The sequence below is a fragment of the Ylistrum balloti genome, unplaced genomic scaffold, assembly GCF_031769215.1.
Source record: "Ylistrum balloti isolate Yb309-2 unplaced genomic scaffold, AGI_CSIRO_Ybal_v1 Utg369660, whole genome shotgun sequence".
Classification (NCBI taxonomy): domain Eukaryota; kingdom Metazoa; phylum Mollusca; class Bivalvia; order Pectinida; family Pectinidae; genus Ylistrum; species Ylistrum balloti.
This window is the reverse complement of record NW_026781911.1, coordinates 519,850-537,532: the sequence shown is the minus strand read 5'-3', so window position 1 is coordinate 537,532 and position 17,683 is coordinate 519,850. Positions and strand designations below refer to the sequence as shown.

Below are 17,683 nucleotides of genomic sequence, written 5' to 3'. Positions count from 1 at the left end.
GTCTTTGTTTATACCAGCCTCTCTGTTGTCTTTGATTATACCAGCCTCCTTGTTGTCTTTGGTCATACTAGCCTCCCTGTTGTCTTTGATTATACCAGCCTCCCTGTTGTCTTTGGTCATACTAGCCTCCCTGTTGTCTTTGATTATACCAGCCTCCCTGTTGTCTTTGATTATACCAGCCTCCCTGTTGTCTTTGATTATACCAGCCTCTCTGTTGTCTTTGATCATACCAGCCTCGCTGTTGTCTTTGATGATACCAGCCTCCCTGTTGTCTTTGGTCATACTAGCCTCCCTGTTGTCTTTGATTATACCAGCCTCCCTGTTGTCTTTGATTATACCAGCCTCCCTGTTGTCTTTGATTATACCAGCCTCCCTGTTGTCTTTGGTCATACTAGCCTCCCTGTTGTCTTTGATCATACCAGCCTCCCTGTTGTCTTTGATGATACCAGCCTCCTTGTTGTCTTTGGTCATACCAGCCTCCCTGTTGTCTTTGATTATACCAGCCTCCCTGTTGTCTTTGATTATACCAGCCTCCCTGTTGTCTTTGATTATACCAGCCTCCCTGTTGTCTTTGATTATACCAGCCTCTCTGTTGTCTTTGATTATACCAGCCTCCTTGTTGTCTTTGGTTATACCAGCCTCCCTGTTGTCTTTGATTATACCAGCCTCCCTGTTGTCTTTGGTCATACTAGCCTCCCTGTTGTCTTTGATTATACCAGCCTCCCTGTTGTCTTTGATTATACCAGCCTTCCTGTTGTCTTTGGTCATACTAGCCTCCCTGTCTTTCAGCTCAAGGACTTATATGGATGGAGGATTTACCACAATGACCTGAACCTGTATGAGATTACCAGACAGATCTGGACAAGAATATCTAGCACCTGCAATTTGCTCAATATCATTAGTTTTCATAATTTCTGCATAAAGTAGTGCCCACATATATTTCCAGAAATGTTTTGCTATCAAATATAAAGTTAAAATAGAACAATTACAAATGGATCATTGTTTTATTGTTTGAAAGGAAATTCCGAAAATGTTCATTTGGGCTTTACATATAATATATGCAACATCGTGTACAGGTGCGTTTGTTTATCATGGAATAATGCCTGCTTTCTGTACCGTTTTTACCTGATTACATGAAAGCAGTCCAAGCAGGACTAACTTACTAGCTGTAATACCACATCATACTTGATCACCTGCAGTAAAATTAGGTCAAACTGCTAGTAGTTCACATGCACCAAATCGGAGTTGTTTATCTATACTAGAACTAGGTCATGCTAATTTACCTGTAACTTTTAAAGATTATATCAGACTAGTTCACCAGCAATAAAATTATGTCTTAGCAGTTTAACTGTACTTAGTCTAGGTCTGACAAGCCTAGCTGAAGTGAAACATGTTTTTTAAATGGTTCTAAATTCCCTTCTTCCCTCTAATTAATGCATACTAGTAATATTTTGTTAATTTTTTTTTTTTTTTTAATCAAAATTGATATTTATTTTGTTTTTCAAACATTTTTGCATTACATAATAAGAATACCTTTCATACACCATTCACATTATATACATCTTTTCGGTCACATGTACATCTTTATTACCAACAGCATCTTCACCCACACACCACCCTTGTCATTTTCATACACAACATAACATAATATCAACATCTTCCACACAATCACCTTGAAATACTATCATCATCATCATCATCATCATCATCAGCATCATCATCATCATCATCATCATCATCATCATCATCATCATCATCATCATCATCATCATCATCATCATCATCATCATCATCATCATCATCATCACCACCATCATCATTATCATCATCATGTAATATTATGTTATAATGACAGGTAAGTTAACCACTTGGTAACATCAACCAAGGATCAAGAGAACCTGCATCTGATATTTGAAAATGATCCAGCTCTCAGCCATTCTTTCCTATCAGTTCCAACATGGAAAACAACCTATGAAATTTGAGAAAGATCTTTCCTTTTTTTCTCTACCTCTCAGGGAATAGCAATCACAAACTATGTTAATCAAAATTGAAGACAAATGCCTCCAGCCATTTTGTTTTTCTCGTCAATCTCAAATCTAAAAACATCTGTCAATTACATCTCAAGAAAAAGTGACAAACTTTCATATTCAAAATTCAACATGGCCGTATGTCAGCAATTTTGTTTTTCTGACCTATTTGAAAATGAACATTGTATTGCAGGAGTTCAAGAGGACCATGGAAAAGATCCGATACTTTTCCAGAACTAGAAATAATAATCTGTCATTTTCAAAATCAAAGAAGGCCACCTTATCTGTCCAAAAACCAAAAGGCCACAACAATGTGAACCAAGAGAATCCTTTATATGAAGAATCATCAATCAAATCCTTCTCAAAAAATTGTGATAACAAGAACAGTTTAAGGGTGGATTATAGATGGTGAGTGATCAATTAGTTAAAAAAAAAAAAAAATGGCTGGTTTCAATAGTAAAGCTTGGTCATGTCAGTCTACAGCATATTCACTAACTATGCATTAGGGATCTACATGTGATGTCTCATTACACTTGTAGGGTCCCTGAAAAATAAATGCAAATATGTTGGGTTTCCTTGTCCAAACTTCAGCATTTAATAGTTATCTTGATATACATATTGGTCATATACCGTATATTGAAACATGTTTAAAATAACAATGCACATATAAATATGATAAATATTAAGCAGAAAAAAATACTCACACACACAATAGCAATATAACAAAGCTGATTAATTTGGAAGGATTATTTAATTAAGTTGTTCATCAAAATCAGAAATCTAAATTCAAACCGAAAACATTATCAACCAGATCTTGGTCAAATATTTGTCATAGTTCACTGTTATGAGTAAGTTTAAAATAATAATATATAAATAATATTTAAACATGATATATATTCCTAGAACTGTGGTACAAGTACAATTTAATGTTAATCGTATCAAATAAACTCCGTCACCATTAATAATGGTAACAGTGAAGAAGTGTTGAGTGTCTCCTTCCTTTGCTTCTGGCTACTATGCTAATTCCCCGGGAAATTCACGCTGCTGAGGAGAGTGAGAGCAACACCAATCACATGATCGTTAGACTTCATTCGATTGGCTGGCTATGTCAACATAATACGGTAGTGAGTGAAAATGGCAGAACACGAATGCCTGTTCGAGTGAAATAAGAAGGATACCTAGAGCTTCACTTTGAATGTTTCGTAATTAAAGGTAAGTTGCATTTGTTTAGAAATGTCAGTCACTCATTGCTCCATCCATGATCCGCCGGAGTGATTTTAAATGCTTGGTCGAGGGCACTTCAAGGCCGGTTGGTGAGGAATGTTGCTGGGAAAACCATCACTTTCTCGGCTTTCTAAGACGGGGATATTTGTGCAGACAACACATGCGAGTCATGAACAGATCAAAAACGTATACTAAGTGTTGCAATATTTGATATATTTGCTGTGAACTCGTTAAATCCTGACGAACACACTGGACTTCGTTGATAGTTGTGTACTGTTACTTTACTATCGGCTAGTCATACCGTGTTAGGTAGACGGCAGTGGAGCGTGCAGTTCGAGTGTTTTTATTGACAAACAATGCATCGGTACACTAGTTTTTAGCCCATCTGTATCTGACCCTCTCCCTAAATCACACCTTAGGCATGTGGCATGTCGAGACGACCTGGAAATTTCGAGATATAACTGTTAGTTTGTAATTAATAGAGGTCAGCTCAGTTCCGATATCTGTTGCATTACATATGATCACTACAAGTACGAATTTTACTTTACACATGTTATATCTTATTTTACCTAGAAAATTAACGGTTGTTCAGTACCATGATTAAGAGACTTTAGTATACAATGTAGGTATTGTAGATAAAAAAGCAGGGTGGTACGTACTAGTGAATTAGAGATGAGCTGTACATTTAATTAACAGTATAAACGCTGTCATTTAATTCTCTCAGGTTGACAGTTATTGATCAATTTGATATGGTTCAGTGAACCCAACATCATCTAAGACTTTTTTTTAGAGGTTTAGGTCATATGCTACCGAAATACTACCTTCCACGATGGTGTAAATAGATTGTCATTTTGATTGGATCAAAACAATGCATGGTGCAAAGTAAAATATTTGAATGTCAAATCGATCACTTGAATTGCATACATACATACTTATCCAGCAATAAGCTCCATGTCTGATTATAAGCACCATCAATAGAATTAAAAGCAGATGCTATAACGTTTAGTTTAGATTTTGAATGTCCCCAGACTTTCTACAGTTATTTTGGCCCATGTGCATCACAGGTATAATTTTCAGATAGATGCTCACAATGAAGCAGAAAAGGCCCATAGTCTTTAAGAATATCTGGTCTTGTTTTCCTCATGCTTTTTCAGGAGTCTGTGTGTCGGTCTTTCTTTTATCTCTCTCAGAGTGCCTTGTGGTACCCCAATAATACCTCTGTAAATGGCTCTCGGCATTTCAAGATTCTTGAAAAACATTTGTGTCAAATAATAATGTATTTCATTATCTCCATGTTTTGTTTTATGTATTATTATTTTGAAAATAGAGGTTTGCTCATCTAGAACATTATTATATTAGTTTACATAGTTATGTACATTAACACGGAAGATTAATTTTGCCGAAACATCCACCAACCGTCAGGTTTACATTTTTTACTTTCACTTTTTGGCTACCGACATATTCTCTCAAGATAATGTTCATATACTGTGATGTCAGTGATAATTGATGGTAATTTGGCTGCGATATCTGTACATAACATCTCAAAAATCACAAATGCTATTTTTTACACTGATCCATGAAATACAAAACAGTCTACAGCTGAGTCCTAATTTGCTGGTATTGTCAGGGATGATGACATATTTTTTGCTGGATGTCAAACTTTGACCCTGACCGCCAGGTCAGCAATTGGTAGTCTGTGAGTTGTTTACAGAGGTGTATTGTGACTGTTAAGGATTGACAACTCTAGATCTGGTATATATTATTATTGTCATTTTGCCAGCTTCATCAATTTTTTGTGTTGTAATTAAGATTCTGTTAACATGTTAGTATTTTCTTTGTTGTTTTTGTAATTAAATTTATCCGTACATGCTTTACCAATAAAGTAGGTCATTAATTTAGAAAAAAGAAAATGTATTATGTATAATCTAGCTAATGTTGATGTCATTGTCATATTTGATTCATTAAACATGTTGATTAATTTGGTAGGATATTAGACACTGATTAGGTGAGTGTCGCTTAAAGGTTACTGGCAACACTATTTTGTAGATATCTAGATTTTGACATAGATATCACCTAGGTAGTACCCTGAATCAATTTTTACCTCTCGATATGGTTATAGCTGAGTGCTTTCGGCTACAGGTAGGTTTGATTACCTGTCTGCAATTCCACTTTCTCCAGTAGCTTTTTGGAAATCTTCAGCACCTAAAATCCGTGAAGTTAATTCCCCCAGACGGGACAATAGTGGAAGTGGGAGTCTCATATAATATGGTAGTTTTATAATTGATCTTTATTCAGGAGTGATTGTACACTGTGTTGTGTAGAGGTATTATAAAACTGACAAATCATAAATGCTTATGCAAACTTCTGAATACAAAATTATATGGAAAAATGCAAGACCTAACACAGCTGAGACGAAAAACAGGTAACAAACTAATTGAATGAAATCTTCAATATCTGTCCAACATGTTAATTGGAAGGCACATATTAATTTCAGCTGGTGCTGACATCCCTTTCATGTCAGAAAAATACCTGAGTGAACCCCTTGACACACCTGGACTCAGGTGTGTGTCCATGGTCACCATCTGGTCTCGTAACGTGTTCTTTACCTTTACATTTTCATACTTAGGCTAAGCAGACTTTCAGAGAGGCTATTGTATGATTATAAACCCTCATGTTTAGCTATCAGTTATATCAATATATAATGAGATAACATTGATTATTTAATCTTCAAATTCTGACAGAATAGGTTTATATTCTTCCAATTCCACATTTACGTATTTCATTATTATAGTATATCATATGAAGTTACTTATTGCAGGGATGGATAATAGGTATACATCAATCCTTGCTTATTGGCTGCATTTATTTAGTGTCCTAAGCTATCTATGAAAATATATTTAAAACAAATAAGTTGTTCACACGGTTAGTACTTGACTACATGGTAGCTATTGATTTAAGTCTTGTCCTAGGATGGCAACTGTCAAACACCAAATATATCAATTATACATGTATAATATGTTTATATTTGCACATTTGTTGTCCTTTGGGTGGAAGTTGATGGTATTGTATAGCATGTGTGCATGTTTGCAATTTGTACACTTCCCCTGGAGATATAGTCCTGCTCTTTGTTTTTCTGTTGTGACTTTTGTTCTGTATTTCCTACACAGAATGGAGTAGTAATGACGCGGAATACAAGATATAACATTTATCAGTTAATAATAAGTTAATTTCAACTTACCATTCATCAAAATACTTTACATATGCCTATAATTTTTGCCAGCATCGGTTAAGCCAGGATATGATTCTTTCGCTCATATTATCATTACTGGACATTGTTTAGCTACTTTGAAACTCAAAACTGTTATGGTCTAATAACAAACTTTCCTTCTGAGTCGTTTTATATTGCTGGACATGCTTATACATTCAAATATAGCCATTTGATGTGCACCGTCTTCATAAACGCTATTAATGAATATGTGTCTGGTGGCAAAATTGATGTCACAAAGGATAAACCAATGAGAATCCTTTTCAGAAGGGAAATAACTCTAGATATTTTAACTTTCTTTGTTGTTTACTGGTAGAAATATTGCTAGTTGTACAAGTCGCGATATACAGATCACTTTTTTAAAAGATTATCTAATGATTTTTCACAATAAACTAACTTTTTATTTTCATTGTGGGCGACCTTTACAATTATCGAATATGTTTATAAATTTAGTGCTTCAGTGGTAACATACTCGCCTTTCACCACAGAATGTGTGGTTTATTTCTTGGAATGGACGTAAAAAGGTTCGGGATCACCTGCCTGGCCATGTGGGTTTTCCCAGCATACTCTGATTTTCTCCTACAGTAAGATCCTACACGTTTCCATCCGAGCTAACAATAGTAATTAATATAAGTTTGAGTAGCTTATTTCACAATTGTTTTAAAATAAAGAAAGTTTTTTTTTTTTTCAATCCCTGCAGTAAATTAGTGATGTTCATGGTTGTTTTTTAAGTAAGTCTTACCACTTTAATTAAGTTATATATTAAAAATGTTTATGAAATAAGTAAATTAGTGATGTTTATTGTTGTTTTTAGGTCAATCTTACCACATTAATCAACTTTTACATCAAATACTAATTGGATAAGTAAATAAGTGATGTGTATTGTTGTTTTTTAGGTCAATCTTAACACATTAATTAACTTTTACATTAAATACTTACTACGGTAAATAAATTCAACCATAAAAGAAATTTCAATGATAGGAATGTCATGGTGATACTGATGGTGCTAATCTTAAGTATAATTGTAATATATGAGAGTCAATCTAGAAATTGATACTAGAAGTTCTTCCTCATCATGAAATTAAGTGAAAGTAAGAATTTGTTCATTGCATCTTATTCCAATGTAAATTTATGGCTGCCTATTGTTACAGCTGCTGAAGTATCACCCAGAGACACATAACTTGATGTGTTTAATATCCATACCAATCACCATCTGTATGACTGTATCCTACCAAGGCTTTTACTTGGAAGTTAAAGAGAAATGATAAAAGCTGTCCATTCAGTGAGAGCTTCAGGCTGGAATCTACTCGAACCTTGGCTGTATTGATGTTATATAGATAGGGACTCATTGACCAGTGTCAACTTCAATTCTTTGGTATAATATGCTTTAGCACTCAATCCAGCTGGCACCAGTGCCATTTCAATGGAACCCTGTTTTCCCGATGTTGCATTATATTACTCATATAGCCTCCTTTGTCAAATCGTTTGGTCCGGAGCATGTATTCATATTCTTTATCAAATATGTACAAGTGAAGTAGGGAGTACAGGTCATTCTGCTGGTCATGATTAGTAGGAATTACTCTTAGCCAAGTGGTAGTGTAGTGTAGTATAGTCTTGAGAGCAAGAGGGCATTAGTTAGAGCCCAGTGGGGTCAGGATATTTTTTCATTACCCTGGCACTCTTTCCTATTACTGATTTCTAACCATTGACCACTCCAAATGTATACTAGTATGATAGTTCAGTCTTGCATTACTGCTTATGGACCTGAATGCCAGATCATGACTACTAAAATGTGGTCACTTATAGCTTGTCATTTCCCTGGTAACAGCTTAACATCTATCACGATGATAATGAACCCATCCATTGTGCCCATAATGTGAAAGACTTTATGGAAGAAGACATAATGGAATGGACTTCTCAATGTCTTATTGCATTATAGAAAAACATTCGGCAGTATAGGTTGAATTACCTGCAGTGCAAGCAAAATGTCCACACAATGGCACAAAGACATTTGTGTTACTTGAGAAAGCTGTGAGGTACATTGGCCTGAAAATTTCAAATTTTATTCTTTTGTTTTTGTAAAATGGCATAAATCCTTGTTTATATCTGAAAGCAGTTGTCACTGCCGCAGAACAATGCATAGCTGAGTTCATGATTTGATGCAGTAACTGCTTGCTTGGTTCAAATTTGTGTTTCAATGATTCTAAGTACCTTTATTATGAAATGTTAGTAATTAACTGTAATAGCTATTTACTGGTAAAGTTAGAGATTACACAAAAAATCTAAGCTGATCAAGGTTTTAGTTGCTATTTTTGATGTGCGTCACATGATTCCTGCATTGTACTTGGTATATATATGAAGCCCAAGGGACATTTCTGAACTAGAGAATCGGTGGTGTAGATAAATGTTTAGTAATGATGTTTGATCAAAAGTCGATCTATTCATTAATAGTAGGACCAGTGGGAGATATGATGTATTTAAGTTACAGTTAATCACACATGAAACCTGAGTGGGGAAGGATTCCATCTAAATACCATATTGTCATATAATGTGTATTATTTTCCAGTGATATATCAATACGTAACATGTCTAAATCTAAAGTTCAGACGGAGCAGAGGCTGCAGTGACAACTGACATCGATTGTTTAACTTGTTGTAACAAAAACAATGTTGCAAACACAAGCCACAGGATAGACAATCATTATTTTGTCATTTGACCAGTTTCTGCAGATTCTGGGTTAACATGTTATTTGATAATATCTCAATTATACAATCATGATAAGAAGTGTTTTGTGACAGTACCACATGACTTAACTGCAAAAAATATTTTGTTCCTATGAAAGGCAATTTCTTGTTTGATTATTTACCTGGTACAGTTTGAGACTGATATTTGGTTTGCTTGGTATACTGCTCCATGAACATCCAGGGTCATAATGATGTGGTGTTTCGATCATTGTAAAGCTGGTAGCCACCTCAGTGAACAACATTTGGGAGGCTGCTGTGCCATTTGCTATTCAGGGCAAATTGGATTAGAGCATCTTGCACAAGGACTTGGTTACAGTAGCACAAGCAAGTTCCAATAATCTCAGTTTCTAGAGGAAACATGTATTCAGACACCTTGGACAAGGATAGAATCATGCACCTGAGATCTGAAATTGTAAAGTCTGGTGCTCTATCAACTGAGCTATTGAAATTGTAAAGTCTGGTGCTCTATCAACTGAGCTATCACAACTTCATTCAATGATTGATCAGATGAACAGAACAGCTGACAGGGAATTTGAGACTTATCACAAAATGAGAGGAAAATGAATGTATTAGAAATCTTCCCTTATTTTACAAGTTGCTTTGGAATAATCTAGTTTATAGGTTGAATGACAACCTCACATGGAAATTATGTTTTCAAACATAGCAATATATTGTTAACATATTTAGATACATTCACTATCATATAAACTTTTTTTACACAAATTGTGAAACAAGCTTATAGCTTTTATTAATCATTCTTGTTAGCCCGCATGAAAGCACATGATGGTTCTTACTGCGAGAGGAAACAGGAGTACCTATGGAAAACCCATGGGATCAGGCAGGCGACCCCTTACCTTTTGAAGCCTGCTCTGGGACTCAAACCCAGACGGCTAGGTGAAAGGCGAGTGTCTTACCACTAGTACCGTGCCACCCAGCCCAGGATTCACTATTGATGATAGTGTCATGTCATTTGAAGGGAGAACGAATGGAAAAGAGAAAAGATGAAGCTTTCTACGTTGAACCAATGAAAATAATCATTGATTTATGAATATCGTTTGAAAAGATTCCTGAAAAGAAAGTAAAATCTTTGAATGCTTAGATAGAAGAAGGTATGAAGCAGCCATGGGAATAACATTATAGGATGTATTGAGTTCTGGTATACTGGAGGACAGACTCTTCTTAATCACTCCTCTGTTCACATTGCTGCCTGATCTGTATTACAGTGATGGATGACAGTTCCTGACAGATTTGTTAAAATTTGAGGATGCACAGCCAAAACAGTGTGGGAGACTGGATTTTCAGTCATCAGTGTTTGGTAAATGTGTAAAATCTGATCAATAAAACACAAAGAAAGCAGAACTATTCAAAGATGTGGGTTGTAAATTCCAGTTGGCCCCTCTCAGCTGTCTTGTCTTAATCACACATATATGATTTGGTGACTGAAATGTAACATCAGCAGATCAGTATGGTGGACTCACTATATTGTGATATCAGAAGACAACTGATACCACTGAAAGGAATTTAACATCAGTGCCAGTATGTAAATTTTAACAGCAGCTTTAATTGGACATTATGGCTGCAGTGAGACAGAAATGAGACATAAGTGGATAAATGAAACTCAGAGGTACATGTGCCTATAGAAGATAAATGTGACATTGAGGGTGCAGTCATTGTGACTCAAATGTGGTGTGACACAATGCATGATTATCATTGTGACTCAAATGTGATGTGACACATTGCATGATGATTATTGAGACACGGATGTGATGTGACACAATACATGATGATCATTGTGACTCTGATGTAATGTAACACAATGCATAATGGCGATTGTGACTTAAATGTGATGTAACAATGTGTAATGACCATTGTGATGAATATATGACATGCCTTCATATTAACAACAGTAACTTTTAATAAGAAGGCTGATTGATAGGATGTGAACCTTGTATTGAAGAAATTAAGCTGGGATGTCCTTTTTCGACTCTACTATTCCCCCAACTATTTAAGGCTTTGTGCCCAAAGACTGGTATCATTTGATCAGTTAATGTCGAAGAGGTAGCACTCCGAAGTAAACAAGGCAAGTGACTTTTGTGAAATGGACAAAATTGCTAAAAAGAGCAGTGATTCAATATTTGCTTAAGAAAGGTCTAGCACTTAATGATATCAATACTGATATGGTAACAACAATAGAGAATGATGCCCCTCTATATGCTAGAGTGAAAAAATGGGTAGCAGAATTTAAACATGGCAGAGCCTTGGGGATGACACCCATCCTAGAAGGCCTGCAATCCCTGAAATGGTCAATAAAGTTCATGATATTGTTATGGCTGACAGTTACCCAGAGATATATAGCCAGTACTGTTGGGATTTCACACGAAAGAGTACATCCATTCTTACGTAAGATCTTGCTATGAGAAAGCTCTTAGCCCATTGGGTACCAAGACTTCTGACTGTTGATCAAAAGTACACAAGGCAGACTTTTTCGCCAGCTGATCTCAACTGTTTAAAGGTAGATTCTGCTAACTTTCTGCAGAGGTTTGTGACTATGGATGAAATGTGGGTCCATCATTTCACCCCAGAGGCCAAACTACAATCAATGGAAACAATGAAAGCACCTTGGTTCACCCCTGCCAAAGATGGAAAAGACTGTTCCACCAGTGGTTTGAATGTGACACTAGGGACTTGTTGTGACTTGACTATGACACTAGGGACTTGTTGTGACTTAAATGTTACACTAGGGACTTGATGTGACTTGAATGTGACACGAGGGACTTGTTGTGACCTGAATGTGACAATAGGGACTTGTTGTGACTTAAATGTGACATTGGGGACTTGATGTGACTTGAATGTGACACTAGGGACTTGTTGTGACTTGAATGTGACACTAGGGACTTGTTGTGACTTGAATGTGACACTAGGGACCTGTTGTGACTTAAATGTGACATTGGGGACTTGATGTGACTTGAATGTGACACTAGGGACTTGTTGTGACTTGAATGTGACACTAGGGACTTGTTGTGACTTGAATGTGACACTAGGGATTTGTTGTGACTTGAATGTGACACTAGGGACTTGTTGTGACTTGAATGTGACACTAGGGACTTTTTGTGACCTAAATGTAACTCTAGGGGCTTGTTGTGACTTGAATGTGACACTAGGGACTTGTTGTGACTTGAAAGTGACACTAGGGATTTGTTGTGACTTGAATGTGACACTAGGGACTCATTTTGGTTTGAATATGACACTAGGGACTCATTTTGGTTTGAACATGACACTGGAGACTTATGTGACTTAAATGTGACATGGGAATTCAGTGTGACTTGAATGTGATAGTAAAAACATTAAAATATACTGTACACATTAATGGTTGTTATTGAGATGTGGCAATGGGCAGTCATTGTGGCTAAAATAGTTGACATTAAGATATCAATATAACTGAATTAGGACATGAGGGAAAATTAATGAAACCATATGGAGATCAAAATTACTTGAACATATTATCTATGGTACATAAAATCATCCAGTGTGACAAGTGTCTGAAACTTCGGTTTGATCTAGATTTTGTAATATTTGTATAAAGTTGAATGTAAATAAAGGAAATCCAGTTATGGTGGGTCCAAGATGATTTTTTTATGGATCATGTTAATTAGAAGACACAAACCTTTACTTTTCCAAAAGCACTTTTCAAAAGTACATACAATATGAATAATACAGTCCATAAATTGCCTGTTTGTGTTATCAAAATTTTTATCACCATTGGTCATATACCTCAGTGATCTGATTAGCAGTTTAAGTTAAACATTTTTAAAGAATATGCAATTTCCTCAACACACAATAAAGCTTTAACAGATGTACAAGGACTTCCTATGAAATGTTATGTAAAAATGTCATTATTTATTTCCATGCCTCCACGAGGGTTCAAACCAGGGACCTCTTGCTTACTATTCTTGTGATCAATTGACAGAAGTAGGGAGAAGCTCTCACTAGTTGAGTGGCATGTTACTGCTAGTATTTACCAGGCCTAGGGTTACAGTTGCACTGTAAATGCTCAACTGAATTACCTTATTGTAAAGTTGTATGTACATTACCCCTCCTTGTGTTTCTCCCGATACATTGTATTGATGTTTATACCTATCAAGCAGAGGTGTAGCTTTTTGTCATTTGCAGTATATGTATGTGATCATCTGGTGGACTCTTCAGTGATTAAGCTGAACTAGTACTCTGGAACCCAATATTCTGGTAGTTAATCAATAACAGTCATAACAGCTGTTACGTTTGAATCAGTTAAAACTAATCACAGATTCGTATATGTTTCACTAATTAAATATCCTGATTTGTTGAGTATCCATGTAATTTGTCAAGTACCAGGTGATTAGTGTTAACTTTCAGACGGAATGTAGTGTGACAACATACATGTATAAAAGCCTATACATTCTGGAGGTTCATTACTATATATAGTAATAGATGATCACTGATATGTGAATGTCTTTGTTCTTGATGGGTAATTCAGCCCCATTCGCTCCATTAGGTATTGCAACTACTTTCGATCTCAAATGACAATCCAGTCATCTGTGCTTCAAGTACCAGATAACTTTCTTCTCCAGAGGTAGTTAACAGGTCATCTTCATAAGGTGAACTGGTCTTTTCAGCTTCTTCACTCGCTCACCACAAAGTTGTTCATTCAACCTCCTTAATCTTTACAAGTATCTATTTGGTTGGATGAGACCTGATTTGTAGTTGTCTTTCTTGTGGTATCTTGAAAATGAATAGTATATATAGCATATATTGTTCTAAATAGATTCCCACCATGATTATTCTTAATGGCTTCTCACCATGATTATTCTTAATAGCTTCTCACCATGATTATTCTTAATAGATTCCCACCATGATTATTCTTAATAGCTTCTCACCATGATTATTCTTAATAGCTTCTCACCATGATTATTCTTAATAGCTTCCCACCATGATTATTCTTAATGGCTTCTCACCATGATTATTCTTAATAGCTTCTCACCATGATTATTCTAAATAGATTCCCACCATGGTTATTCTTAATAGGTTTCCACCACGATTATTCTTAATAGGTTTCTACCACAATTATGCTTAATAGGTTTCCACCACGATTATTCTTAATAGGTTTCCACCACGATTATTCTTAATAGCTTCCCACCATGATTATTCTTAATAGCTTCCCACCATGATTATTCTTAATAGGTTTCTACCACAATTATGCTTAATAGGTTTCCACCACGATTATGCTTAATAGGTTTCCACCACGATTATTCTTAATAGCTTCCCACCATGATTATTCTTAATAGCTTCTCACCATGATTATTCTAAATAGCTTCCCACCATGATTATTCTTAATAGGTTTCCACCATGATTATTCTTAATATCTGCCAACCATTAAAAAATGTCAATAGCTGCCGACTGTGAAATGATGTAAATAGCTGCCAACTATAAAAAGAAAGTACCCAGGAAGAATGGGACATCAGGAAAGATTAATGGTTGCTGGTAATTGATATAGATTGGATTCAAGGTGACTGGTTTAACAAGTTTAGGTGTATATTGACAAGGCTAACTACATGTGTACATTTAGTAAATGTGTATACATTCATTCAAGTATTTTAAAGATTTTAAATTTTTATGTCTGATTTGGCTTATTCTGTGTTTACTCTAAAACAAGAAATGCACAGAAACCCAATCATCTAATTAACCTTTTGCTCAATCACCTATCTTGCCCTCCCCTATCTTCACAAAATCAAATAATTCTAAAATTTTTGAGAAAAAAAAAGAACATTTGTATAGAACGTGTGATTGCTTAGGTTTGGCTAAGGAAACTTGCAGGGATATATTTATGAGTGACAGGCAATCTGCAACAAGCACCTGTTACTATAGTTTCAATTTGTTGTAATCAGGATACAGTTCAAATTGTGTACAAAGTTGACATCATTGATAAGGTAAGCACTTTAAATTGAAGTTAAATATGATGTTGTAAATCAGGTCTAATGGCGGTCATGCTGTACTAGTAGCCGTACATTTTAGGTGTAACTACATGGTGATTTATATGAATTACTGATAAGTTTCAAACCATGTTCTGTATATAGCTGAGGCTCAATGTGCAGGGATCTAGACCTTAAATTGACTTGTAGACATGTATTGAGTTTTAAACATAATTACAGGTGGGCAGGTGAGTACATCATTTATAATGTGTTTATGCATTACTGATAGATGCTCAAGACTTTACATAAAAGAATTTATGATCATTTTGAGGATACCAGCAGCAATAAAATGATGGATTTTCTTGTTTTGGCAATCCTTAGTTCAATTTCTTTAAAGAATCTCTGAGACATGCTATATAAGCATTCCTCTATTTGATTTGTTAATGTGTCTGCCCTGATACCATTGTACAGGTACTTTTCCATGTTGTCGGATGATAGGTCATTATCACTACTGAATGTATTAGATATTGCCATGTGTGTTATATGTCACACATTGTGTCTGGGCCTGTTTTTTGTTCCTGGACACCAGCTGACTCCTGTTCAAACTGTTATTGTATTCTCTCTGGACTTGTAAGTCATGTGGTACATTTAGAGTGTGTACAGGTAATGATTGTAGTAAATAGTCCTGATTCAGCAATGTTATTGATATACCTTACCCATAATTAAGTGTCAGGTGTTCTCACATGGATATGTCCGGTACAATCCCACCAATACAAAACAGTAAGAAAGCATTAACAAAAAATTTGAAGAAACACTTTTTCTTAAAAATTAAAAATTCTTCAGGTCTGTCATTAAGAACCATTCATGTTTATAAATTAAGTCACAATTCTGACTGAAATTCCTGGATAATTTCATTTTTTCCATGGAAATGGTGACCTCATAGTAAATAAAACCTCCTTTGTGTTTGGAAATTATTGTTGTACCCCCAATTTTTTTTCCCGAAGAAAGGTCTATATTTGAATACATCATGGACCAACGAAAGTGTATAAAAGTATTCTTAATCATCTTTTGTGTTAATGTGTGGGAGACTGTTATGGTTCTAACATCATCAATTAGTTTGCTGTATTGCTGATCATGATCATGAATAGCATCGAGATGCTCCAATTTTTGTCCAACTCTTGAGTGGAAAATGTCATTGATGAGGTAAATGTGATGCAGTCGGACAGATTTTATCATGATCTGGTCTTAAAGATGGTAATGTAAGTGTATTTGTGGTTCCAGATGATGATGTAATTGAACGGACATACTCCTGGTAATGGCCAAGGTGACGGAGTTCCAGTGGAGGATTCCTGTTCCACAAGCCCTGCAAGATGGAGCTGTATTTGAGCGCTGGGATGAGGTCAGTTGCTTCTATTTTTCATAGTAATGTCAAACTTAATTTAAATTCCGTTGGAGCACTAATAACAGTACTTTGGGTTGGTGTTTCAATATCACATAGTATTGATTTTGTCTTCGTTTTGTCCTGTCTTTATTTAATATTCAAGCTCACCACCATCAGATGGTGGTTTTTTTAATATTTCTTATCCTTGATCTTTCTGTCCATCCTGTTAACAATTTTCTGTTACTGTGATTTCTGTAGAAATGCTGAAAGAATTTTATGGAAACTTTCAGCACATGTTCATTATAGGTCGTCATTGTATATTTTGAACATAAGGCCGCTGCCAGTGGCCATTTTCCGTTTTGATAAATGAGATTAATCCCTATACTGACTAAAGAACGATTGAAAGGATGTTGAAACATTATGAACATGTTCAGGTATGGGTAAAAGTATGACCATGTATAACACATTGTGAATGTTATGAAATATTATTCATAGGTTGGTCGTCATAAAAGTAGCCTTTTCCAAAGTTTGGCATATTAAGTTTGTTACTACTATAATTAATGTAAGGTTGTACATACCACTTTTGGAGTTTCATCAGCTACTCAAGGCGGCCACTCTCAGCAACCATTTTTGATACTGAGTTTTAATGTGTATTGCCTCTATTTCCTAAGAACAACTTAAAGGATCTGCAATTTTTAATTTGATATCATATGTTTTTATACAAACATTGTTAAAAAAGAAACTTGTTTTCATTTGAGCTGGGCAGCATGTTGATACATGTGTTACCACACATTGTTTGCCTCATTTCTCAAATATTTATTGAATATATGAATTAACTTCAAACTTCACAGAAAGTTTGATTACAATGACAGCATGAATATGTTTGATGACATTTTTTATTGGGCAGTGATTTTTGTAGTTTTTGAAGAAAGATCTATTGATTGAGTAAATTTCAAGATTGTTAAGAATCTAAGTGGCTATGAAAGTCTTGAAAAGTCCTGTTTTGTAGATTAAGAAAGAAAATCGAATGACCTTTTCCTATCCTATTTTTCGTGTATTAATGTTACAGATCTAGATTATTAGAATTTTATAACAAC

The 17,683-nt window shown here is 35.3% G+C and overlaps 1 protein-coding gene across 1 annotated transcript in view; it reads left to right on the top strand.

Moving 5' to 3' along the window:
• The first annotated feature begins 3,188 nt into the window (after window positions 1–3,188).
• The window catches only part of LOC132558785 (1-phosphatidylinositol 4,5-bisphosphate phosphodiesterase beta-4-like), a 74,669-nt gene continuing 60,174 nt past the window's right edge, over window positions 3,189–17,683 (top strand). The window contains exons 1-2 of the mRNA XM_060223395.1: window positions 3,189–3,239; window positions 16,487–16,604. Coding sequence (XP_060079378.1) covers window positions 16,521–16,604 — 84 coding nt within the window. The 5' untranslated portion in view covers window positions 3,189–3,239; window positions 16,487–16,520. The remainder of the gene's footprint in view (window positions 3,240–16,486; window positions 16,605–17,683) is intronic.